The following is a 27178-nucleotide window of genomic DNA, read 5'->3' as shown; positions in this document are numbered from 1 at the left end:
TATAAAAATAGTGTTTGGTAAATTTTGTAAAAGCAGCTTATTTCATAATTTTCTCCATTTCGTCCGCAGCTTTTAAAAGCAGGTACATGGTTGCTTTTCATAAGAAACTTATTCAATAAGCTACTATGCCTTTTTAAAATGCCTATTATAACTCTAGTATTTTAATAAAAAGCCAATTATATCTTACTTATCTATAAACCCTAATAGATAAATCATTAGATATTACCGTCACAATTTAGTTACCGCGACAATTTAGTAGCACAATATTAATGGCTCTGGATCCCAAGAAATGGAAAATTGGAGGAATTTTATTGCAAAAACTTTATTGTGAATGTAATACATGTTAATTTTTATTTTATTTAGATTATGTATAAGTATAATTTTTTATCATATTTTATGGAACAGATTATGAAGTTCTTCAGATTTTTCTTAATTGATTTTTTTACTGTAATTTTACATATTTAAGAAAAAAATATGTCTAAACAATTTATCAAACATAAAATAAAAAGTTATTACAATGTATGTCTATTTTGGTGATTATATAATACAACAACACTTTCGTAATAAGATTTACCAAACGTATGTACTCTACTTTTCAAACTCACAGTAACCGCAATAACACAGTTTACCAAACACCAAGTTACTTTCTTAATTAGTAGCTTATTTGATCTACACAGTACAAGCAGCTTATTTCATCAGCCTCCGCAATCCCAAACTGGCCCTTGGTATGCTTGATTAGATATGTTTAGTATATCCAAAAATAACAGACATGTCTAGTCATTGTGTATCTAATTACTACTTATGTGAAATTAAAGTTAAGCATCAATTATGTTTATTGTAGTGTATTGTTGTATCGCCCAAAGATCAACTTCAATATGCGCTCAAAGTTTATGTGAATTTTATCTGAATCTATATTATGTGTTTAAGTTCAAAGCATTAATGTATGAGCATTTATATATATTTGCAGCATCTATGCTTGTCGCTCTTCATTCGCAAGCTTTGTCTGTTGTTACGTTCAATGGCTTTAATTATCTAGATTAGTCTGAGTAAGTTTGGTTTCACTTAGGTGTTCTAAATCTTGACTTAGCACTATTAACTGAAAGGCCACTGCTAATATTGACAAAAGAAGCGCTGAAAAGAGATCTCTTCATAGGACTTAAGAGAGATCAAACAGACTGAGCTTAATATTTATGTGGATGACAATACCCAACAACATCAAATCCATAATTTTGAAAACTGAAACTGCTAAGGAATATATGAAATTTGTGAAAGAATGTTCTAAGTATCGATTGATAAGTCCCTTGCCAAGTATTAATGGGTATATTGATCACCTGAAAGTTTGATGGTACATGTACCATGCATCAGCATGTGACTAAAATGATAGATACAATAGCAAAGTTGAGGTCTATGGGAATGTAAGTGAATGAGAGCTTCCTTATGCAATTTATTATCAACTCCTTGGCTTCTTAGTATGGTCTATTTCAAATAAACTATAACACTATTAAAGATAAATAGAGTATGAATGAACTCCAGACCATGCTTATTTAGGAAGAGGCAAAACTTAAGAAACAAAGAACTCACTTGGTTAATCTCATGGATCATAAAGGAGTTGAAAAAGCCTAAAAGAAAAAAGTTATCATAGGGGCAAGAAAGAAGGATCAAAGCTGAAAGTGCAACCCACCCAAGTCCACAAAAAGAACATCAAAAGTGAAAAATGTCATTTCTGCAATAAACGTGGAAACTTTGCTAAAGATTGCTTGAAGTGCAAAGCTTGGTTCAAAAAGAAATATAAGCTCAGTGTTTTAGTATGTTTTACATCAATTTCTTATAACACGTGGTGGATTAATTCTAGTTGCACTACTTACGTTTGCAAAGACGATGCAAGGATTTCTTATGGTCTAAACTATAAACATAAATGAGAAGTTTATTTTCATGGGGAACTAGGTTAAAGCTCCAGTTGAAGGTATTGAGACTTACTGTTTGATTTTAGACTCCGGACATCATTTAGATCTTTTTCAAACTCTTTATATTTCTTTTGTTTCTCATAATTTAATTTCCTTGTCCAAACTTGATTATGTTGGATACGTTTTTACATTTGGGAATGGATGTTTCAGTTTGTTTAAACATAATAATATTATTGGTTTTGGAATTCTTTTTGATGATCTATACAAATTGTACTTAACAATATTTTTACTGAGTCTCTATTAACCTTGCTTCATAATGTTCGCACTAAATGTAGTTTAGTGAATGATAGTTCAACTTACTTGTGGCATAAGCATTTACGTCACATATCAAAGTAAGAATCGAGAGATTAATAAAGAATAAAATCCTTCCAGATTTGGATTTTGTTGATCTTGATATTTGTATTGATTGTATTAAGGGAAAATAAACAAAACACACAACTAAAAAAAGAGCCACAAGAAGTAAACAATTTAGTTTCTTGAGATTATATATACTGATATATCTGGGCCTTATGACGTTCCATCTTTTGGTGGAGAAAGCATTTCATCACCTTTATTGATGATTTTTCATGGTATGTTTACATTTATTTGTTGCATGAAAATCTCAATCAGTGGACGTCTTAGAGATATTTATCAATGAGATTGAAAGGCATCTAGAAAGAAAGGTGAAAATTGTTAGGTATGACAAAGTAGTAAATATTATGGAAGATATGCTGAGAATGGGCAACGCCTTCGTCCATTTGCTAAGTTCCTTGAAAAATGCGGCATATCATATATGCTCAACACACGATGCTAGATACACCAAAACAGAATAGTGTAGTAGAAATGTGTAATTGTACCTTAATGGATATAGTTAGGACTATGTTAAATTACTCATTTTTACCTTATCCATATAGATGGAAGCGTTAAAGATTGTCGCTTATATGTTAAACAAGGTTCCTACTAAGGCAGTTTTAAAAATTCCTTTTGAATTGTGATAGGAAGGAAACCCAGTTTAAGACACCTACATGTTTAGGGCTGTCAAGCGGAAGCAAAGATTATAATCCACATGAAAAGAAATTGGATTTAAGAACAACCAGTGGATATTTCATTGATGATCCGGAGAAATCTAAAGGGTACATATTTTATTATCCTAGCTTTAGTATGAGAATTGTTGAATTTGAAAATGATAGGTTTATTGAAAATGGCAAACTTAGTGGGAGTACGGAACCACAAAATGTGAAAATCCAAGAAGCTAGAATGCAAGGTCTTTTGTCTGTGACTTCTTCTAAAGTCGTTGTTCTTGTGTTCGTTGAAGGCAGTAAAAACTTTCAAGAACAACAAATAAATGACCCAATATCCCATAATGAAGTCGTTGATAATGAATCTGTGGTAGCTAAACCATAAAAAGTAACATTAAGAATATCTCAAAGACAAAAAAGATTTGCTATTTCTAATGATTATATGTTTTACTTACAAAAGTCAGAATTTGACATGGGAATTTATGAAGATCCAAATTCGTTTTCACAAGCCGTAGAAAGTGCTAATTCTACTTAATGGTTAGATGCAATAAAAAAAAGAGTTAAAATCAATGGATCACAATGATGTTTAGGACCTTGTTGAATTACCTAAAAGTTGCAAACGAGTCGGGTGTAAATGGGTCTATAAGATCAAGTGTGATTCAAATGGCAATATCAAACTATACAAGACCAAACTCGTTGCTAAAAGTTTTACTAAAAAAGATGGCGTTGACTACAAGGAGACTTTTCATCAGTTTTCAAGAAAAGACTCATTTAGAATTATTATGGCATTGGTGGCTCATTATGATTTAGAGTTGCACCAAATGGATGTGAAAACTACTTTTTTGAATTGGAATTTAGAGGAAGATGTTTATATGGCCCAACCCAAAGACTTTTCAGTTGAAGGAAAAGAACACCTCCTTTGTAAACTAAAGAAATCAATATACGGAGTTAAACAAGTCTCTCGACAATGATATCTCAAGTTCAATGATACCATCACTTCCTTTGGATTTAAGGAAAATATCATTGATCAGTGTATATATCTCAAGGTCAGTGGGAGCAAGATTATTTTTATGATTTTGTATGTTGATGATATTTTACTTGCTACTAGTGATCTTGATCTACTTTATAAGCCAAGGAGTTTCTCTTTAAGAACTTCGAAATGAAAAAAATGGGTAAGCCATCTTATGTGGTTGGAATAAAAATATTCCGTGATAAAACATAAAGATTGTTAAGGTTGTCTTAGAAAGCATATTTTAATAAAGTTTTAGAGAGATTTTGAATGGAAAAATGCTCTACAAGTGTTGTTTCAATTCAGAAAGGACATAAGTTTAGCCTTATACAATGTCCAAAGAACGAATTGGAATGCAAACAAATAAAAAAGGTTCCTTATGCATCCATTATTGGGAGCTTGATGTATGCTTAGACATATACCAGGCCAAACATCAGTTTTGCTATTGGAATACTGGGTAGATGTCAAAGTAATCCTAGATTGGATTACTGGAAAGCTACAAAGAAAGTATTGAAATACTTACAATGAACAAAAGTTCAGATGATCACTTATAGGAGATCTGATCATCTCAAAGTGATAGGATACTCATAATTAAATCATACCGGTTGCGTGGATATCAAAAAATCCACATTTACTTATTTGTTCATGATGGCTGAATGAGTCATCTCATAGAAAAATACAAAATAGTCTATCATTGCTACTTGCACTATGGAATTTGAGTTTGTGGCATGCTTTGAGGCCACTGTTAATGAATTACGGCTGCAGAAATGTATTTCAGAGTTTGGAATTATCGATAGTATTGCCAAGCCACTGAGGATCTATTGTGATAATGCTGCAGCAATCTTCTTCTCTAAAAATGACAAGTATACGAATGGAGCTAAAAATATGGAATTGAAATACATGGTTATTAAAAAAGAAGTTCAAAAACAAAGAGTGTCAATCGAGCACATTAGTACCAACTTTATCATTGCGGATCCTTTAACAAAAGGATCGAACCAAAAAGTTTTTAGTGAACATACTGAAAGGATGTGTCTCATTGATTCCGTTATTGACATTATGTTTAAGTCTTAGCCTCTTTATGTGTTTGAAACTCTGAGCTCATTTAAGTATTGTTTTTTATTCTTTTATATCATATTTGATTTTATGGTATATACATGAATAATGATACATTTGTCAATAGGCTTTGTCTCTGGCTAAGACGTTGTTGTTGGACCGTTATTGTTTTCTTTCCCATTACAGGTCATGTTAAGTGTAAAATTGATATTGTGATACATGGAAGGTACTATGTCAAAATAATGATGTGGAACCACAATGATCTGTATTAGTTTTTGTTTAATGATGATTTTATAATTTGACCAATGCAAGTAAGGATTTAGCTCTTATTATGCGCATAACATTTATTAATATTAAACCATTAATTTGAATGCGCCACATGGACCAATTGGTAGAATGTTGAAATATTTTTTAGTGGCCCACATGCCACATTATTGAATTAGTAATAATTTAGGATTTAAATAATAAAATAAATAATGGACCAAAATCTTCTTAGTCAATTGGAAAAATCTAATTGCTCACTTTGATGGAAAGTAGAAATTAGGTTTTTATTAAAATTGGTCCTCTCTCTACCCATGTATATATCATGTTAATTTTCTCTCCACCAAGAAAATGAGTCACTCGAAAGAGTTCAAGAGAGAGAAATCAATTTTGCTAATCTTTAATTCTTTGCTGTGAGATTTGATCAAGAAAATTGCTATGGATCAAGGTATGTCTTCTCTCAATTAGGATGATGTAAAAATCATGATATTCTATGATCTTAGGGATTGAAGTTTATACAAATTAAGGTTTATTTGTGTTTATGAGAATTGTAGAAAATTCCCAATAAATAGATCATACTTCCTTTGCAGTTGACTAAGAAAACCACCTATCACTTTCACTTGCTCAATGGGTTCCTCTTGAAGAGTTGGGCACATATTGGTTAGATGTCTCTACAATCAAACAAATCCCATAAAACTTTCGTTGTTTGCATATTACCTACAGCTACTTGACGAACAAGAGAGGTTAGATTCTTAATTTGTTGTTCAAGGGAGGATATATTTACCTCATTAACATGCTTTGATGGAAAGTCAAGCTCAGTGCCAAATTGTTGAGAATTGGCCGCCATATTTATAGTTAAGTCTCTTTCGGCCTCAAGTTTTATCCACTAAAGCTTCTTCACTCATAACATCAATCATGTTCCTATCGGTGGGTAGAAGTCCCTCATAAAAATATTGGATAAGTAGCTACTCACTAATTTGATGATGGGGGCAGCTTGCACATAATTTCTTGAAACATTCCCAATATTCATGTAGGGAGTCTCCATTGTGTTGCCTTACACCACAAATTTCTTTTCGGATATTGGTTGCCCTTGAGGCTCGAGAATATTTCTCTAGGAACAGGTTGTTTTCATCTCATTCTATATGGTAATACTCTTGGAGTTAGGTAATAAAGCCAATGCTTAGCCGAATCCTTCAAAGAAAATGAAAACAACCTTAATTTAATTTGCCCTTTAGTCACCCTTATGGGCTTCATACTCGTGCATACCACATGAAGCTCTTTTAGATGTTTATGAGGATCTTCACCTATAAGGTGATGAAAAGTGGGAAAAAGATGTATTACCCCATATTTTAATTCAAAAGTGGGATAAGCATTAAATTAGAGATTATTATGCACAAAAGTTGTTGATTCAAATTAGGGACAGCAAGTTCTTTTAAAGTTTGATTTGCAACTAGGGTTTCTTCCTCTTTTAAATTTGAATCGTTAACAAAAAGAAGATCCAGAATTGGATTGTACTCTTCAAATTTTTTTCGAGCTTCTTTCCTAATCATATGCAAAGTTCTCTCTATTTTTGAATCATAAAGTCACTTTGATTAGAAGATCGAGTTAAAGTCATGAACAATTAAATAAGAATGTTAAATAATAAAAAATCTATGCTTAAAAATAAGCAATCAAAATGAATTTATTTTTTTTATATATAACGAAAAATTTCAACAATGAAACAAGGATCACAAAAAAGCACAAAGATCAACTAGAAAACATCCCCAGCAACAGCACCAAAATTTGGTGTGATGTCGTAGGCAACTGAAAATAAAATCTGTACTCCTAAAAGTATATGTAGCCATGTGAGCAAGGATCATTCCCACAAAGAGTATCTAACCTAATTTTATGCTTGGTGACCAAGGATGGGGGATCTAAATATGATGAAAACAATTTAAAGAAAAACAATTAAGAAACAATTCAAATAAAAAATATCGAAATTAATCAAATGAATAAACCTTGGTCTAAGTCAACATGTACCATCAGAATTCACAAAAAGTTATCGATGCAAAAATATATCAATTTGCACTTTGAATGTTTATTATTGGAACTATTATTCCTATTTCTCCTTAATTGCAGTTAATTAGAACACAAGCGATCTAATCAACCCAAACTACTAAGTATCCCAAGACAAGCACTAAAGGTTTAATCCAGTAGCAGCCTTAAGAATTAGAGAAATCAATTAAGCTAAACAACATAAGCACAAGTAGTTGCATTTAATTTAGCAGAGTGTTCTTCTTAAGATCTAATAATTTCTAAAGCAACATATCATTAAATCTTAATTGCTTTACAAGTTAGAATAATCAAACAATTACAGATTTGATATCTAACCTAGCAGTAGATTGCAATGAATAATAAACTCGTAAGCCTTTTAGTAATTAAATGCGACAATCATGAAAATAAGTGCAGAAGAACATCCGATACTTAAAAGTGTATATTAAACAACAAAAACAAATTAGATCTCTCAGTTTCATTAATTCTTAGGCTTCCGTTTCCTTCGACCAATTATAAAAGTTTGGCCATGCAGGGCCATGCTAGAAATTCAAAGGAAAAGTTGGAGAAGAGAGTCGAGAGAGAGAGAGCCAAATTTGATGATTCTCTCCTCTTTATACACATTAATTCTCCTCCTAGCAGCCTACAAAATCTCCTAAAATAAAGGTATTCTAAATATTATCTGAAAATACAAAAATCCAAATCTAACTAATTAATAAAAATAAAATAAAATCTTAATATAAATAGGAAAGTAGTGATTTTCGCTAGATCTTTTTCATTCATCATATCTTGAATCTTCCAAATAATTTGCATCAAACCCATATACTAAAATTGTAGGATAAGGAATTTTCCAGAACATCAATAGTGTAGATGAGTTAACTTTAAGCCCAATTTCGACCTTGATGGAGCCAATATCTCTCGAAACTCATATAAAAATTGTAGATCGTTTTTGTATCTTTTCATAGCATCTTGAATCATCTCAATTAGAGTTCGGATGAGAGAGTTATGCGCAATTTACAAAGTGATGCCGAAACTATCCAGAATTGCCCGATTGGCTTCGTTTTGTACTTAACACCTCCATTTGCATCTAAACCAAAATATAAAAATAATGAGTATATTTAGGCACCAAATGAGTTTTAAAGACTAAACATTAAAGGAGAAAAATATGACTTTTTGTATTCTTATAACATAACACTATGAAACCCCTTGGCTTAATAGCTTTCCTGTACTTTAACAAATCTATGATTCTGGAATATTTATACATACATACATGTGTGTGTGTGTTCTGATCTAGTTTAGAATTTTAAAATGCGGTAAAGTTCGATGAAACATATGAACCATATGGTTTAAGAGGCTTAAAACTTAAAATGCATAAACCGTGTGGTTTATGCATCTTCCTAGACTTTCCTGTACTTTAAAATTTTGAATTGGAACATTTTTATACACACACATATAAGTTATTTTAAGATTATTTTGTGTTTAAAACATTGCGTTTTGTTTTTTTTTAATAAATTTATAATTTAAAATATGGTCAAACATGGTAAAAAATTTTATCACAAAAGTTTTAATAGCAAAAATTTCTATCACTGTGCTATCATACATTATCTATAGACAATAATTATATCATAAGTTTATCATCAATCTTTTGATAAACAAAAGTTCTATCACAAGTACATCATACTTTTATGATATAATGAGATGTGTCATAAACACTACAAGAGTTCTTATTATTTACGACATCACATATACAACATTCTTGGAAGAAATGTTTTAACAAGTAATATAGACAAGTTTTATTTAAAAAAAGCTGTGAAAAAAATCTTAAGTTTTGATTGACTGTGGCGTTAAAGTTAGAGACGCATTTAAAAAATTAAACAAAGCTGAGACAAAAGAAGTTATTTATTACTAGCCGGCCCACACTAAACTCCCTGCACCCTCCATTACTCTATTCTATATATTTTGCTTATTTCAAAACCCACGCCAAAAGCTTACTCACCACACCAAAAGCTCACCCAAATCCAGAACGAGCACTCACCACAATCTTGTGTCTCATTTTCGATTCAGTCTCATTTTCGACTCAGTCTCATTTTCGATTCAATTTAATTTGTTTCTCAATTTCATGAAAACACACGGTACTAAAATCCACTTCATTATTATTTGAAATTTCTTCGAAGTCTTCTCTCATAATCTTAGTTGCATATGTTAATTTCTTAATCTTTTAAGTTTTTTTCTCAATTTCTTAAGATTTCAATTTATTTCAAGGGCTTTGATTTTACCGAGGCAAAAATTGTCTTCAGCTTCCTATTTTGGTAATTTCTGAATCTCTATCTTCATATTTCAATTTATTTAATTTCAACGAGATTTTTCTATTTGTTTAATTGTTTTAATTTGGTTAAATTACTATGTCATATCTCACAAAAGCTCTTAGGGTTCTGTCTAAAAAACCACTCACAGTATAAAAGGAATGTTGGCTGAAAATTTTGGTGATTTTTCTAAGTAATATTTAGATGATTCATCATATTCATGCGGGTGCGTAACATGAAATGTGTTTGTGTGTGGATGGATTTATGCTAATTGGATATCGTGAACACTGAACAATGTGAGTTGAATGGGGCATCTAGAAAGTGATTATTTATGTTTGTCCCCCAAGTGTAAAAAGCAACTTAAAAGAATGTTGAGATGGAAACATATGTTGAGATTTGAAATTTTTGATCTGACACTTCAATTGTGATTTTTAAAGTGTGCCGTGTACTTGGTGAATTTGAGCTTAAGAAAAAACTTATAATATTGAATGTTGTTGAATCAAATTCCTTTGCAAACTTTTATTTCATATATATATTCTTCAGGCTATGATATATATGTTGTAGGATCATGAGTTTCACCAACAACCACTCTGCTGTTCTTCTTCATATATAAATATGACTAACTAATGGGCCATTTGATTGTTTATGTTGGGGTCTTGGCTTGTCTTGGCTTTTGGTATATCAAGCTAAGAAGTTTGTAGTTATTGCTACATATCAAATTGAAGAGAGAAGTAGAATCAATAAATGTGTATACATTGAAACCCCATACCATACTATGTCTTCTAAAAAAATAGGCATATCAATCACACTATATTTACAATACATAGCTACTTGTGTAACCTGTTCGACAATCTGCACCAAAACTACATCTTCAATACAAAAAGAGAATACATGGAAGCTAATATTCAGCTTTAGATTGAGACACTATTGGGAATTTCCTTTCCGGTCAGCCCACCTTCTCTAGAGCATTCTGAGGTGTTAGGATAGAGTAAGGTGTAAGGCACCTTCACAGGCCCAACTTCGTTCTTCCATCTTTTGTCATTGTTCATTTCTATAATTTTGTTTTCGATTTCTAACAATCTTTTTCTAAATCTAATAAGGTAGACTAATTACGGCCTATCATATCCTTCACGTAGGATCCATAAAATTTTGGGTGGGTTCTAAAGAGTCATTATAACATTCTTTCACACTTAGTTCAGTTTGTAAGCAAAGGGTTGGTGCAATCAAGGCAAGTCACTTTTATTATTGTGGTGGTTTGTTGTTTGCCCCCCTAACAGAGTACCATTAAAATATCTTAACCACTGCAATTATAGATACAAGATCCATTTTATTGGATCATATTATGAGACCAGAACTAAGATTAAGACAACTCTTGCCAACAGAACTAAAACCAGAACTAAGATTAAGACAACAAAAAGAAAGGTTGGCCATTTCATTATACAATCGAAATAGAACAATCATGAAAATGCATTTAAAGTCATGCTGAGGGTCGGTTTTACATAATTTTTTATTGTTCTTTATAGCCTAGTTCTTATTATTTTTATAATTGTCAAATGCAGATTAACTATAGACATTAGCGAAAAATGGCTCTTCATGGATAAATCATGGTTGTCTCTTTCAAGGTTTTTCCATAACCTTTTTCTAAATTTAATTAAATCCGATAGTTAATTTTCTTGGGATAAAATATGATATTTGTTAGTTAATTTTACTAAATTTAATTAAATCTATTAGTTAATTTCTTGGGATAAAATATGATATTTGTTTGTAGATTTTCTGAGGAGTATAGAAATGGGGCTAAAACATTTGTCAACAAGGCTAAAGAAAGTACTGGGAATGTTGATTATATCATATGTCCTTGTGAAAAATGTCGAAACCTTCGTTATCAGCATGTTGGTATAGTTTATGAGCATTTAGTTATAATAGGAATGAATCCTGCATATGATACTTGGATTTTTCATGGAGAAAATCCCAATATGCATGTACACAATGAAGATGCTCAAGTGTCAGATACATATAGAATGTATAGAGATGTCTATGATCAGGTTAGTGATACTGAAAGAGAATCTCCTGAAAAAATGGAAGAAGTAATTTTGCAAGAATTGGAAAATGTTGAATCTCCATTATATCCAGGGCGTACAGAATATACAAGGTTATCAACAACTGTACTTTTGTACAAACATAAATCTGTGCATGGTTTATCGGATAAAAGTTTTAGTGATTTATTTCAAATCCTTAGAGGTATGCTACTTGCAAATAATACACTTCCTAACTCTATCTACTCAACCAAAAAGTTGTTAAAGGCCTTTGACCTTGGGTGAGAAAATAGATGCATTCAAAAATGATTGTTGCTTATTTAGAAAAGAGAATGCGCATCTGGACAACTGTCCAAAATGTGGTTCCTCAAGATGGAAAATTAATCAGCGGACTAAAAAAAATTCAAAAAAGAAGTTCCTATGAAAGTTTTACTGTACTTTCCAATTCTACCAAGGTTTAGAAGAATGTTTAAATCACTTGAAATGGCTGAGCAATTAACCTGGTATACTAGTCATAAAAGTCAAGATAGAAAAATGAGGCATCCTGTTGATTCACCAGCATGGAGTACAATTGACAGAAAATTGTCAGAATTTGCTTCAGATGCATGAAACCTTAGACTCAGACTTGCAGCTGATGGGTTTAATCCTTTCCGTAACCTTAGCTCGAAATGTAGTTGTTGGCAAGTAATTTTGGTGAATTATAATCTTCCCCCATGGCTATGTATGTTGCAAGAGAACTTAATGTTGACTTTGTTAATTCCTGGACCTAAACAACAAGGGAATGATATAGATATATTTTTAGAGCCACTTATTGAGGACTTGAATGAGTTATGGAGGAATGGTGTAAATGTATATGATGCATGCTCTAAGTCCATGTTTAATCTAAAAGCTATTTTAATGTGGACAATAAATGATTTCCAGCATATGAAAACCTAGCTGGATGTACCACAAAAGGGAAAGTAGCATGTCCTATATGTGGTTATGATACATAGTAAAATGTTTGCTTACATGAGACATAGAAGGTTTCTCAATCCCAAGCATGAATTTCGATTAAAAAAGAAGTGGTTTGATGAAAATGAAGAAATTAGAGAAAAGCCTAAACAACTCACTTGTCAAGACATTTTAAATGAAGTAAAAGATTTTGTAAATGATTGGGGGAAAATGAAAAAAGGAAAAGGAAGAGAAGGTCAAAGACAGTGCAAATGTGGAAAAGGAAGTCGATATTTTTTGACTTGCCATATTGGGAGGTTTGTTATTTTTAAATAATATTTTATTTTTATCTTATTGATTAATAAAATTTTAGATAATGAACAAATAGGCATATAATGTGGTCATCTTCATTATTTTCAGGGATTAATCTTGCGTCATAACTTAGATGTAATGCATATTGAGAAGAACGTTTGTGATAGCCTTCTCAACACATTGCTAGATATAAAAGGAAAGTCAAAAGATAGGTTGAAATCACGTAAAGATTTGAAAGTTTTGAAAATTAGGCATCATTTGTATCCACAGAGGAAATGAAAGAGATTGTGCTTACCGGCTGCAGCGCACACATTATCTAAAGAGGAGAAGAAAACCTTTTGTAAGAGACTATTTGATATAAAGTTACCGGATGGATATGGCTCCACCATTGGAAACTGCATTTTGATCGATGAGTGTAAAATTAAGGGTCTTAAATCCCACGACTATCATATTTTGATGCAACAATTGTTGACAGTGACATTAAGAGGTCATTTACCTAAAGGACCCGGATTTGCGAGTTTTCAACTTTCGGCATATTTCAATGAATTATGTCAAAGAGTTATCGATAGGGCTAAGTTTGAAGAAATGGAAAATGACATTGCTGAAACTTTGTGTATGCTAGAAAGATTTTTTCCTCCATCATTTTTTGACATCATGATTGTTGTGCAAATTTTAATGTACTCGCAAGCGCACGAATCTATTGTAGTATAGACTAATGGTGACGAGTGTCAATCCCACGAGGAGGTGGATTTTAATTGTGTATAGAACTAATTTTGTAAATGGGTGGTTGGATTTTGTGGTGAAGGTGACTTAGATTATCCTAAAATTGGAATTGAAATGGCAAGAATAAATTGAAGAGAAATTCTATTAAATTGACGCACTTGGGTATCTGGATCCGTATCAACATGAATCATGGGCTAAATAATCCACATTAATGCCAATTAAATCATGAGGGGGGAATCCACACCTCATGAACCACGCTTTAATCAATATGGTGCTAAGGGCTTATCGTGCCAAATAATAATAACCTTGTACTAGGGAGCCGGTGAAACCAAGGCGGTACTAGACAAGATTAATATTATTTGTCAACGAGAAGTCAAAACATCCACAAAAACTAGAGGGGAAGAGAAAATAAATTTACCAAATAAAGCCCATGACACATGTTGAGACTTCACCTTCAACCCAAGCTTGAAAGAAAATTAGCTACTCATAATTGAACTAGGGGCAAAATGGAAATTTATTAAAATACGTAGAAAATACAAGATAGAGAGGGAATTACAGAAAATGGATCCCAAAAATGGATTCAGAGATATCAAATTAGGGGGGAGAGACCCCCTTTTTATAGATACATGGAGTAAATCATGGCCATCGGATTAAAAACAGTCTGGACGCTCAGGATTGCGCCACGTCATCAGTCAACAGTACGCGGTTTGACCACGTGGATGAACAGTAACACGGTTTGACCCGGATGAACAATAACGCGGTTTGGTTGAAAATAATCCTGTGTGATGCATGTATCGTACGCGAGATTTTTCGTCCACTGATATGCTGCCACGTCACCGTCAACAGTACATAAGAATTTTAGCCCAACAGGATCGTGACACCTCATCAGTCAATGCCACATCATCGGTCAATGCCACGTCATCGTCCGTCTATATGAACAGTGTCATGAACAGTAACGTATACAGTACTGTACACGTGAATAGTACCGTACATGTGAACAATGCTATTTTTCCTTTTATGCTCCTCCTAAGGTTTTCGACCGTCTTGAGTTCAAAAGTGATGTCCATTTTGGCATCTGATCTCTCGTTTATTGTGAAATGACTATGATGCCCCTAAAATACATAAAATACTTAATTAAAATAAAACAAAAGGAATTAAATCAAAAGAAAGTTAAATTCATAAAAGTAAAGGTGTTAGTAAGACTTGAAATGTAAAATGACAGTTTTCTCCTTTATAAATATGCATTTTCTAACACTCAACAATGATCCACTTGACAATTCATCTAGGACATGAAACTCAACGGTGTGGTCCAGTACAATATCGTTGGATGTATCCTTTTGAAAGGTGTGTTAAGTTAGCATTAATATCATGATTTTTATTATAGTTTATTTTTTAGTACAACTAATGTTTTTCTTTTTTAAAATAAATTATGTAGATTTATGAAAAAATTGAAGGGATATGTTAGGAATAAAGCACGACCAGAAGGATGTATAGCAGAATGTTATCTAGCTGAAGAATGCATGAGATTTTGTAGTGGATACATGAAACAAGTTGGTGCATTAGGTTCTCGACATAATCGTAATGAAGATATAGGTGATGAAATGATTTTGGGAGGTCACCCATTCACTGTTGGAGAACTTATTGATCTATCTGAAGAAGAATTGCAAATTGCTCACCGTTATGTGCTATACAATAGTGCTGCAGTGGAACCATATATAGAGTAAGGACAATAACATCAAGACTTTAGATATTAGAATTTTTTATTTATTTTTACTGCTAATTCCTTTTTTCTTTTTTGAGTTAGAGCACAATTGTACTTCTTAAAGAACTTATTAGATCAGGTTTGTTAATCTTATTACTGGATAATTTTATAAAGTAACTATAATTTATGCATTTTTTAATTAAAATATAGAATCACTTCTATTATCAGTGTCTTGTTCTTATTATTGGATAAAGTTATCAGCACCTAAAAAGTCTTTGATATAATCATTTCTATTGTTTTCAGGTGTATTGTGTTTTGGAAATGTCAAAAGATGATGGTGAAGTAAGTTAACAAACCAAAAAATTGCTAATAATAGATTTTAATATCTTGAATTATTCTCATGTTTATATATGTGTGTTAGTAGTCATCTAAACAAGCAGTAAAAGGGGCGAAGAAAGAACGTAGAGCTATAGCTGCAGCTCTTAGAGATGAGCTTGAATACCTAGAAGACATAGAATTTTCAGAATCAGATACAGATTCTAACTCTGAATCTGATTCTGATGCTACAACTGCCCTCTCCCTTCATATGAAAAAGAAGACAAGGGGCCCTGCAAAGATAGATTTTGTAGCACTTATTGATGGAAAACGTATTGAGGTCATTTTTAATGAATATGGACAACCTGTTGGTAGAAATTCAAATAGGTTATCTTCTTTTATTGGTTGTTTAGTGCGACAAATGGTACCGTTGACCTTGGATAGTTGGCATAGAGTGGAATCAGACTTAAGAGAAAGACTTTGGACTTGTGTTAAGGTAGCATCCTACTTTTGTGGTAAATATTATTTAACTCATCAAATTTAATTATTAATGTTATTTTTCCCTTTAAATGCAGCAACAATTTAATGTTGATGGAAGTCATAGAAGATATATAATGAGTGCAATGGGTAGGAGCTGGAGGAATTACAAATTAGTTTTAACACGTAAAATTAGAGCATTGGTTAAAAGCAATGATGTAACAAGAAAGCTTGAGGCATTGGAAGGCTTGAAATCAAAGAACATAAAATCTGAGCAATAATGGCAAAGGTTTATTAAAGAGAGAGTTTCTGCTGAGTTTAAAGTAAGTTTCTTTCCCAATTAATGTACAAGTATAGTTTCTTATTAATGTACAAGAATAGTGTCATTAATCTAACATACCTTCTTACTATAGTTGAAGAGTAAGAGGTTTAAAAAAATGAGATCAAAACAAACTAACATCCACAGGACAAGTTGAAAAGGGATGGCTCGTTTAAGACATGAAATGGTTAGAAAAATCATATCATTAAGTTTATTTATTATTAAACAAAAAATTAGATGAGTAATCAAATGTTCTCCACTACATATTTTAGATGCAAGAGAGACCAAAATCACCGATAACTAGAGTTGATGTGTGGATTCGTGCACATACTAAGAAGGACGGGACTGCAATTAATGAGGATGTTGCTGAAAAACTGGTGATAAATTCATTTGTGATTTTTTAGTTCTTTATTCTTATTTTTTTGCTATTAACAATAAAAATTCTCCATGGATTCAAAAAAAAATAATGAATATCAAAGGACACAAGTGAGTGAAGATGCCTCAACAATTCACGGTGATGCTCTGACCCATGTGCTAGGAAAAGAACATAATGGGCGTGTACGAGGAGCTGGATCTGGAGTTACACCAACATTGTTGAATTTAGAAGCACTTAGCAAGTCTCATACTGTACAAATTAAAATGGAACTAAAAGATCTCAAAAAACTATTCGAGGAACTCAAGGCTGCATTCATTAAGAACACTAACAAACAAGCGGTAATAAATATGATTAAGAAAATTTATGTTCAATATAGTTAGAAGCAATACTTGATTAATAATAGTTTTTTCATATATTTTTAGGATCGAATTGACATAGATAGCATGATGAAAAATTCTCGAGACATTCAACTAGTAAGTTAATATTTTACTATTAGCTTTGAATTATATAATACGTAAACCAAGTATTTTTCTTACTTGAATTGTTCTTTCTTTATGATATTTTTAGGATCACAATGAGACAAGCCACAAGAGGAAATGTTCGGAAGACACTTCACATGCGAAAGTAAGTGATGATTTTTATGATTTTTATAAATGCTATGCATCATTTATTGTTGATCCTCAAACTCTGTTTAACACTAAAATGAATAGATTTTTCAGTTGTTGCTGATAAAGAACCATTCTCTTTATGAAAAAAATGATTAGAATTTTGAGCTTGGAAAAACCGTTTGAATTTATTCGTATTATAATTGTTTGCCTCTAATTAGATTTTTTATTTGTTATTATAGAAAGCTAAAACATGTGGAAGCACTTTCACAAATATTGAAAATGCTCGTTGTAGATTACTAGATTGGATGGGAACATGAAAAGTTGTAGGGGAAGGAACAATTGCATCAAGAGATCCACTTGCCAAAGTACAGCATATATGTCTTGGACCAGATTGCTGGAAAGTTTGGGTGACAATTGCACTGGTTGAAGATACTCCCTTATATCGTGCTACATCTGAGTTTCATGTTCTTAGTGATGCAATTGGAAGCACAATTGCTTGGCCAAAAAACTATATCTTGTTGGAGTTGGCTTATAGTTTCTATTTTTGTTCATACATATACTTGAATTTACAAGTCAGGGGAAAAAAAACATTAACCTGGGTAAGAGTTTCAGTTTACACTTTGAGTATTATATTTAGTGTAGAGATTTAACAATCTTCAACTAAATTTTTGTTGTATGGATGCCAAGTTCAAATGATTTTATGGAGATTATTTTCAATTGATTGAACTGTTATCAATTTTATTGGCAGCAGATTTTCATATTTATTTACTAATTTTGGCAGCAATTTACTCTTATAGCAAATGGCCTAGAAAACTGCATTTTAATAATGCCGTTATTATTATTTTATGCAGAGTTTCTTACCGCAGTTGAAAAAGGCTACAAAAGTTTGATGTTATTTACTGCATCCTTCGTTAGGACATTTTTATAAATGTTGTAATTGTGTTTTCACAGCATTTTTGATTGGTTGTAAAAGATAATATTTCTTGTAGTGAAAGTGGCTGCCATCTATTACAAATTTTCTTGTAGTGTTGGTTTTCACGTGCCTTGCCTGGATTTTTTTTCCTTTGAAATTTTGCACTAATTTATTTTATTAATTTGGAGTTTTGCCTTTGTTCCGTCTTAAGTTGTTTAATTTTATTTTTAATTTGGTGAATTTCAGTTTGTAAATCTCGGATAAAAACTTGTTTTGGGGGGTTTGTCATCAAATTTTTCTAATATGTCTTTCAAATTATAAAGTGTAGGGTGTTGATTTTTTTTTTTTCATTTTCAAAAGTCTGTTTTAATTTTTTAAATATTATTTTCTTAATTCAAAATTTTCAATTTTGTTTACAACTTCTAGCAAGTGTTCTTGGTCTCTAGTTAAGACATTAATTTATTTCTCGCTATCTGAAGTTTTAGCAATTTCATCTATTTGTGGTTCTTCATAACTATCGTATTGTTCCTCAATTTCAAAAGAAGTTTCAATTAATAGAAGTTCAGGGTTTTTAACAATTTCTTCATCAAGTTCTAATTGGTTTATTTTTCTTTTCATTCGACAATATTTGCTTTGTATCTAGGTTTTTCACATTTAATATACGTACAACTTTTTGTGAATTTTTTTGTAGTATTTTCTTGAGACTTTTCATCTTTTTTTATGTATTTGGTTTTTCTGGTCTATTGTAGAAATTTGAATTTTCTTTTTCGTTATAAAATTTTCATCTTCTAGGATATGATTTCCCAGCACAATTTCCATCACATCTTTGATAGATTTTCTTTTTCTTGCTTGTCTACGTAAGTTTGGACTACTGAGGATCAAATTGTTCCTAAAAAGATCCTAAGTGTGGATTAAATTGTTCACAAAACGATCCTAAGTCTTTTTTAGTTCGAATTTGTTCCCATTTGATTTTTTTGTAATTTCATAGCCTTACAAATTTTCATTCCTTCCTTTTGAATAAAACTACTTAATTCTCCATAAGCAAGTTTATCATAAGGAATCTCTCCTCCATGTTTATCTTTTAATTTGTCTATAAGTTTATACCTAGAAGTCTAGGTCATCTAGCGAGAAATTTTTCTTTCCATTATTGCCAAAGTAATTATTTCACATTATTATTTTGCTTTACATTACTGCCAACTTTTGTCAAGAATATCTAGCTTTTCCCATGTGATTTGCAGTATTCCCCATTTGCCAAGTGACTTTTGCATATGATACTGTTACATAATATTTCGCAGTATTCCATATCAATCATCTTCATTGGTTTGTGTCAGATTAGCAGTTGATTCTTCTTTTGTTTTTTTTTTTATCTTCTTTATCATCTGAAAGTTATGACAAAATATCTTTCAAATGCTTCTTGTACTCACTTTTGGTTTTTTCTGAAACAAGTTTTGAACTTGAGATGGGTTTTTACTGGAGAAATTGGGTGAGGAATGTCTCAGTAAGATTTTTGGGTTAGTTGGAATTTTCAAGAAATTTGAGATCATTGGTTTCGAAAGCATTTTGAGAATTGAATTTTTCCCAGTATTTGACTTTGAAACTTCTTCCGAAAGATGAAATATCTTCGGTAACAATGATATAAGCATATTCCCATGAACAAATCAAGGAAATGGAAAATTTCGAGAAAAAGTGCAATAAAACCTAGAATCTGTGATCTATTTTGGATAAGAGGAAATTATTTTTGAAGGTTGTAAATCCTTCAGCAACTATAAATAGGAGGATTTCTATGATAGGACCAAAGTAATTTTACCATTCAATGAACTAATATGAAAATGTAAAATTGATTCCTCTTTTGAAGCGGAAAAACTATGGGAGTCTATTGCTTTCATTTTGAAGCAAAAAAGCATTCAGCCATGCTTGGTGGTAATCCCAATAATTATAATTTGGAGGGTTAAAACTATGGGAGAATTTTTTATACTTGATTAAATTAGTTTCCCACTTAAAAGGAATAAGAACTTTCAAAATTTAGACTATGGAATGGTTAATAGAATTTAGATGGTTTAGATGAGGGTAATGTTTGAATTCGGATGAATATGAATTTATCAAAATAAATTTATAGAACTTTTTTCCTGAAATCTTTTGGTGTGAAATGAAATCCTATTGGAAGAAGATTTTTTTACAACTTTTTTTGGATTTTTTCAAATATATTCATATTTTAAAGTAAGAATTTTTTATTTCAAAGGTTTCTCAAAATATTTTTGATCTTAAAAAAAGCTTTTGAGAGGTGTCAGATTTTCAGAAGGAACTACCTCTTTGTTTTTGCAACTGATTCCAAAATTTGTTTTGGAACTATTTCTTCCTCTAGTTTTGCTTGAGCAGATGAAGTCTATAATTGAATAAATTTCTATTTTGACAAATCTTTTGGAAAAGAACTAGATTTAGCTTTCTCTTTGAGCTTTGATAGCTTTTTCATTTTCACAAATCTAAATCATAGATGTTTTTGAAGTACTAGAAGATTGAGCATAAGATGCTTTTGACTGTTTTTAGGTGGTTTTCTTCTGCAAAAGATTTATCAAAAGAGAAACTTATTCAAGTACATATCTCACTGCTTGAAAAATCTCCAAATGTAACTCTTGCGATTTCTCAAGCAAAACTAGAGCTATAAATAGTTCTAGAACAGATTTTGAAATCAGCTGAAAAACAACTCTTTTTCTGAACAAAAACAAAGAGGTAGTTCCTTTTGAAAACTGACACCTCTCAAAAGTTATTTTCATGATAAAAAATATTTTAGCATTATAAAGTCCTTGTAATAATTTCTTTTAGTTGGGAATTAGATACCTACCCCATCTTAAAGCTTGGTTCGGAGGTTTACAAATTATCACTAATCTTGGTACACCTCTTTCAATTTCAGCATTCTTCATTACATAAAAATTTGAACAACTCTAAGGAGATTGGCTTTTTCTAATTAATTTTTGTTCAAAAGATCACCAATTTCTTTTCGACAATGATTTTCTAAATCTTCGTTCATTTGTATTGATCTAGCTTTTGTTGGAATTGTTTTTTCATCCAAGTCTTTTTCATAAGGAAGGTCAACCATATGTTGTTTTCTTTCCCAAAAGCATTTGGTAGGCCTCAACAAATTGTTTCTTCAATAGTTTGTTGAAGTTGTAAAATTCTATATTTTATATATAGTTCTTGGTTTTGCTTTTCTATTCTTTTGTATTCTATTTTGAACATTCTTTATTATAAGTGAAACTTTATTTTTCCAAACTGATGTCCACAAAGCAAAAGTAACTATTCCTAGATAAATTAAAAATAGATTATGGAAAATGTTACACAATTTTAAAAGTACAAAATAGAGAACTAAAAGAAATAAAAACTAAAGTTGATGGCAGTGTAACAATATCATTTCCTCGACAAAGAGCACTAGAATTTGAAAATTTGAACTTAGGATCCTCTGGCCTCAAACGTGGATCATCCTCAAGAGAACCAGCGAGAGCTTCTTGTTCTTCAATTCCTGGGCCTCCGATAAAAACTGATCTCAGAGTAAAAAGCACTTAAAATTGCTTGCTATCAGCCGAAAATCTGTTCTAATGCTATAGTTTTAACATCTTTTTGTAAAATCACTTTTACAGCTTCGCAATCAACACATACAAGAAATTTTTTATTTAATAGCTCTCTTTTGAAACTTTATAATGCACAAAACGATGGACGAGATCCCATTTTTTATAGTAGAATAATGTTGTTGAGTTTTATTACAATACTTGGATGTAAATTGAACTTTTTGTTCTGTGTTATTTTTCTTTTGTTTGAGGATACCTCTATATCCTATTTCAGAAGCATCGGTTTCAATAATTTTGTAAGCATTTGAATCAACTGTGTGCAAACAAGGTGAAAACTTGATTTTGTGATTTATTTATTTAACAATTTGCATATGTTCATTTTTCCGTGGTTTAGGGTTCTTTTTCAATCTTTCATGCAAGGGTTTACAAAGATTACAGTTAGGATAAAAATCTGCAACATAATTAAGGCTTCCAAAGAATCCTTGTAGTTGAGTTTTTGCAATAATTTGGATTGGAAATCTGTCAACAAAGGCTATTGATCTGTCAGTTGGTATTATTGTCCCTTGATAAATGTTATGACCAGGAAATCTAATTTTGGTTTGAAACAAATTAATTTTTGACTTAGACAACTAATCTATTTTGTTGACAACGTTAGTATGTTACTAAAGATTGATAAATGTCTCTCTGGCAGGTAGGATCACCCTATCTCAGACTGTTCTACAGGCTGCTCCCATCTATGCAATGCAATCAACTTACCTGCCAGCAAGTATTACCTCTAAGCTTGAACAAATGTGTAGAAGATTTCTTTGGAGTGGTAATGGGGAGCATCGGAAAATGAGCCTTATTGGTTGGGATAGAGTATGTCAGCCAAAATCTGCTGGTGGTCTTGGCTTTAAGAAGCTTGCTCTCATGAATAAAGCTTTTATAATGAAAATTGCATGGCTTATTATGATCGAACCTGAAAAGCTTGTGGTTGCTGTCTAAATATGGTCTTTCCCCAACTGATACCCACCATAACTTCCGTACAAGTGTAGGTTCCCCCCTTTGGAAGGCTGTGGGGAGAGCTTGGGAGCCTACCAGACGGGGTCTATGTTGGTCTATTGGTGATGGAACGACTGTCCGATTTTGGTGGGGCTGTTGGGTGATCGATGATCAACTTTTGGCGAACTTAGCTCTCTCTAGCATTCCCAATGATATAAGTCTTCAACCGGTTGCTCAGTTTACGCTTTTGAATGGCTCCTGGAACTGGAACAAATTTAGCCATCTCCTGCCCCATCACGTTTTGTTACGGATTGCGGCCATTATGCCTCCGTCTTCGAGCAATGGGACTGACAATTTTTATTGGGTAGCATCCCCTTCGGGTCACTTCACTTTTCGTTCAGCTTATATGATCCTTGCTAAGCCGTGGCTATCTTAGGAGAGTTCGGTTTGGAAGCTAGCTTGGTCTTGGAAAGGACCGCAGAGGATCAGAGTTTTTATTTGGCAAGCCCTTCATTCCAGACTCAAGACTAATTGTGAGCTTGCAGCTCGGGGAATAGCCATGGATGCAGCTTGTGAGCATTGTGGATTTGTCCGGGAGGATACGCTACATGTGTTGCGTGACTACCCCTATTCAATGGCAATTTGGAAGCGTCTTTTGATTAATAGAGCTCACCAAAGTTTCTTTTTGGATGGCCTCACAGATTGGTTGGTTTCTAACCTTTATACGGCTAGCTCTCATGGTGATTCACAAGAATGGTCGTTAACTTTTGGGGTTGTAATTTGGAGGCTGTGGTTTTGGAGAAATAAGCTCATGTTTAATCATGAGAAGTGGGAAAGTGATCGTATCATGTTGGATATTTATTCGCAGGTTGCTGAAATTCAAAGATGCTTCAACAGTTCTCTCGGTGCTGGGAAGAGACATGTTGAGAAGTGGATCCGTTGGAGCTCTCCATCCTGGCCGTGGGTGAAATTGAATACTGATGGTGCTAGGAAAGACTCGGGTGTTGCAGGAGCGGGAGGTCTTGTTAGGGATTACTGGGGAGTTTGGCAGTTTGGGTTCTGCGTCAACCTTGGCGCTTGTTCTGTTCTTACTGCAGAAATATAGGGCTTGTACCACGGGCTTTGCGTGGCTTGGCAAAGTGGGTTCCGAAGGATTTGGGTGGAAGTTGATAGCAAATCTGTTACTCAAATTTTGGAGAATCCGACCACTCCTGTTAATGAGCATCACTCTCTCATCCTTGCCATTTGGGAGCTGCTTAGCAGGGACTGGATCGTGAGAGTGAACCACATCTATAGAGAAGCGAACATAGCAGCAGATTTTCTGGCCTCTTTTAGTTTGTCCTTTCCTTTAGGCTTGCAATTTCTTACTGATGCTCCTCCTAGTTTACAGAGCATTCTTAATAACGATATAGCTGGGGTTGCCCGATCCCGCTTAGTGGTGTTTTAGCTCTATCAGAGCCCATTATTGATAAAAAAATTGATAAATGTCTAAAATGTTGTTTTATATTTGAAGAAAATATAAAGACATCATCAAAACAATTAAGAATTTTGAATATGGATTGAATATTTCATTTATTTTTCTTTGAAATTTTGATGGAGCATTTTTTAATCCAAATGACATAACATTTCATTCATATTGGCCAAATGGTATTGTGAATGCAGCTTTTTATCTATCATTTTCTTTTATTTTTGTTTGAAAAATTCCAGATTTCATATATTTGAAACCAGCTACTTTATATTTCAAATACATTAACATGCATGCAAAATAATTGAAACTGATGGTAAGTAAAACTTGTAGTAGTAATAATAATAAGACGACAATAATTAAAAAAATTATTAACAATTATAGCAGTAGTAACGATAACAATTGTAATGATCATTATTTTTATTTTAAAAGTCATAATTTTTGCTGCTTTTGTTGTTGCAGCAATAATAATAACAATAATTATAGTAGTAGTAGTAATTAATGATATTAATATTAGAAATAATTATTATTATGATTATAATAAGGAAAATTCTATAATGCCGTAAATAAATTTACGGCATTGATACCGTAATAAACGTGGGCCATTGGATTAGATCAACGATACCTAATAACTATAATATAATAAAAGTATTTAAAAAAATTTCATTAACAGGTTTACAACCGGTTAAACATTTATTTAAAAAAAATAACCGGTTAAAATTTCAAAATTATATATATTTTAAAATTGAAATCTACGAAAGTCCAAATAGAATCAAAGTCTGGTCATAATTCGAAGGTCCCGGAATCGAATCTAAAAATCGTAGCACGCCGGATTTTGTATTTTCGAAGCAATCGGGTTTGCTGGCTAACCCGAATTTTGTTTCCTCGATCGTTCCTCTTTTACTGCAATCTTCGCTTTGAAAACTGTTTGAGCCAAAAAGAAGTGAGAAAGAAGCTCTACAATGGTTCGTGTTCGTGAAGCAGCTAGGTTCGTGTTCGTGAAGTGGTTTTGGTCCGACGATAACGACTCGGCGTCGGGAGTCAAGAGGAGAACCGGGCTGGGTTCGTCATTCTTTACTGATTCTCCTCTATCGCATTTGCATTGTTTTGACCAAGACAGCAAATTTGTATATATATAGAGCATGCATTATTCTCTCACCTATAAGTGGTGGTATTTCACTCAATTCTCAAACAATTGGGTTTCTCTGAATCTCAAAGAAATGGAACAAACTTTCATCATGATCAAGCCCGATGGGGTCCAAAGAGGCTCGTTGCTGAAATCATCAGCAGATTTGAGAAGAAGGGTTTCTCTTTGAAGGGTTTGAAGCTTATGACTGTGGACCGCCCTTTTGCTCAGAAGCACTATGAGGATTTGTTGTCAAAGCCTTTCTTTGGTGCTCTGATTGGGTACATAACCTCCGGTCCTGTCATTGCTATGATATGGGAGGGTGCCATAATTGTTATAATATTGAATTTTTTTAATAAATAATAACTATAAAAATATTTTAATTAATTATTATAAATTTTAATTAGATAATATTAAATAAATAATAATAATAAAAGATTAATAAATTATAATGAATTAGAATTATAATAATATTATAATAAATAATAATGAAATAATTTCATACTGATAATAATAACAACACAATTATAAATATAATAATATTTTTACTAAATAATAATATAATAAAATATTAATAATAATAACTTATTATTTTATTATTAATTATAAAGTTTTATTACAATAATATTTTCATAAATAATAATCATATAACAAAATCATGAAATTAATAAATAATAACAATAATGAATTAGTAATCATAATTATAATACTATTTTAATAAATATTATTATTATGATGATGATGATGATTATTATTATTATTATTATTATTATTATTACCACCACCAATTGACAATAATCAACAAAGGGCATTTAAGTAAATTATGATAATTCATTCCGATTTCAAGACAAATTAAACACATCAATGGAAATGAATCTCATTCCGACTTCAATTTCTACAGATCAAATAAATAACTTATTCTTATTCACATTCTTGATTTTGATTGTAGCCTGTTCTGATTACTGATTAGTAAATGCACCATGAGCACATTATTGTGGTTTAATTGAGTCTGTTTTTTTCAAACCTAATTAATAATTAGTTTGGGCTGGATCAATTATAATTAACTAGTCTAACCCAACCAAATCTATAATAATAATAATAATAATAATAATAAGAAGAAGAAGAAGAAGAAGAAGAAGGATAATGATAATGTGTTAATTCTCAATTGCAAAATTATAAAGACTTAAATGGCTTATCTAATTTTTTATTCTTTTTAATCTTTTAATAGAAGAGGCTATTTCATTCTTGCATCTGCTACTCTAGACTACAATTCCAAAACCAAAATCACACTCTCTTATAAGTAAATTTATTATTTTATAAGATTAATATAAAAGTAAGTTGTTTTTAATTTCTTTTTATTTTTTAGTGAATACTTAATGGCACATAATTATGTATCACTTTCATTTTATTTTTGTATATGATGCTAGCTAATTATCTAAAAAGTTTGAATTTGGAATTGGAAAAGGAGATGTAGGAGAAATAAAATCTATATGCTTTTTGTGGAAATTTTCTTAATTTAAAGATAGTTAATTTATTAACTTTCTTTACGTACACTATATAGTGAATGAAAATTTCATGTTATAAAAGATTTATATTTGATTTTAATAAGTTTCATTTCAAGTTTTATATCATTTTCATTGTTCAATTTAAAATTTTGATTTGACCTTCAACCTAATCAACTTAACCAGACGATATAAGGTTTGGGTAAAATTGGGTTAA

At 31.7% G+C, this 27178-nt stretch overlaps 3 protein-coding genes and 1 non-coding gene across 7 annotated transcripts; all 4 read left to right on the top strand.

Moving 5' to 3' along the window:
• The first annotated feature begins 6260 nt into the window (after positions 1-6260).
• Positions 6261-6367, top strand: LOC112496398 (small nucleolar RNA R71). The gene has a single exon (XR_003062947.1). It is a non-coding gene; the product is annotated as a small nucleolar RNA R71 (small nucleolar RNA).
• A 4795-nt stretch (positions 6368-11162) lies between these two features.
• Positions 11163-13142, top strand: LOC112498623 (uncharacterized). Its single transcript, XM_052443952.1, has 4 exons — positions 11163-11241; positions 11388-11807; positions 12798-12899; positions 13003-13142. Exons 1-4 carry the CDS (start codon positions 11213-11215, stop codon positions 13007-13009), a joined length of 558 nt encoding a protein of 185 aa, XP_052299912.1. The 5' UTR covers positions 11163-11212; the 3' UTR covers positions 13010-13142.
• A 1709-nt stretch (positions 13143-14851) lies between these two features.
• Positions 14852-15434, top strand: LOC127903643 (uncharacterized). The gene is made up of 2 exons (XM_052443953.1): positions 14852-14961; positions 15053-15434. The coding sequence occupies exons 1-2, from the start codon at positions 14879-14881 to the stop codon at positions 15339-15341; spliced, it is 372 nt and encodes a 123-aa protein (XP_052299913.1). The 5' UTR covers positions 14852-14878; the 3' UTR covers positions 15342-15434.
• A 104-nt stretch (positions 15435-15538) lies between these two features.
• Positions 15539-16807, top strand: LOC107176352 (uncharacterized). 4 transcript variants are annotated; one of them, XR_008056376.1, is made up of 5 exons: positions 15539-15661; positions 15744-16130; positions 16210-16434; positions 16525-16617; positions 16703-16807. XR_008056376.1 is itself a non-coding variant. In XM_052444014.1 (4 exons), exons 1-3 carry the CDS (start codon positions 15641-15643, stop codon positions 16390-16392), a joined length of 591 nt encoding a protein of 196 aa, XP_052299974.1. In that variant the 5' UTR covers positions 15539-15640; the 3' UTR covers positions 16393-16434; positions 16703-16807. The 4 variants fall into 4 exon arrangements, 2 of the variants coding, with proteins under 2 accessions (XP_052299974.1, XP_052299973.1); XR_008056377.1 differs by having other exon boundaries at positions 15545-15661; positions 16010-16130; XM_052444014.1 differs by lacking the exon at positions 16525-16617.
• The last annotated feature ends 10371 nt before the right edge of the window (positions 16808-27178 follow it).

Source organism: Citrus sinensis, chromosome 7 (genome assembly GCF_022201045.2).
Source record: "Citrus sinensis cultivar Valencia sweet orange chromosome 7, DVS_A1.0, whole genome shotgun sequence".
Taxonomy (NCBI): Eukaryota; Viridiplantae; Streptophyta; class Magnoliopsida; order Sapindales; family Rutaceae; genus Citrus; species Citrus sinensis.
The sequence above is the reverse complement of the archived record's forward strand: the minus strand, read 5'-3'. Positions and strand labels throughout refer to the sequence as shown.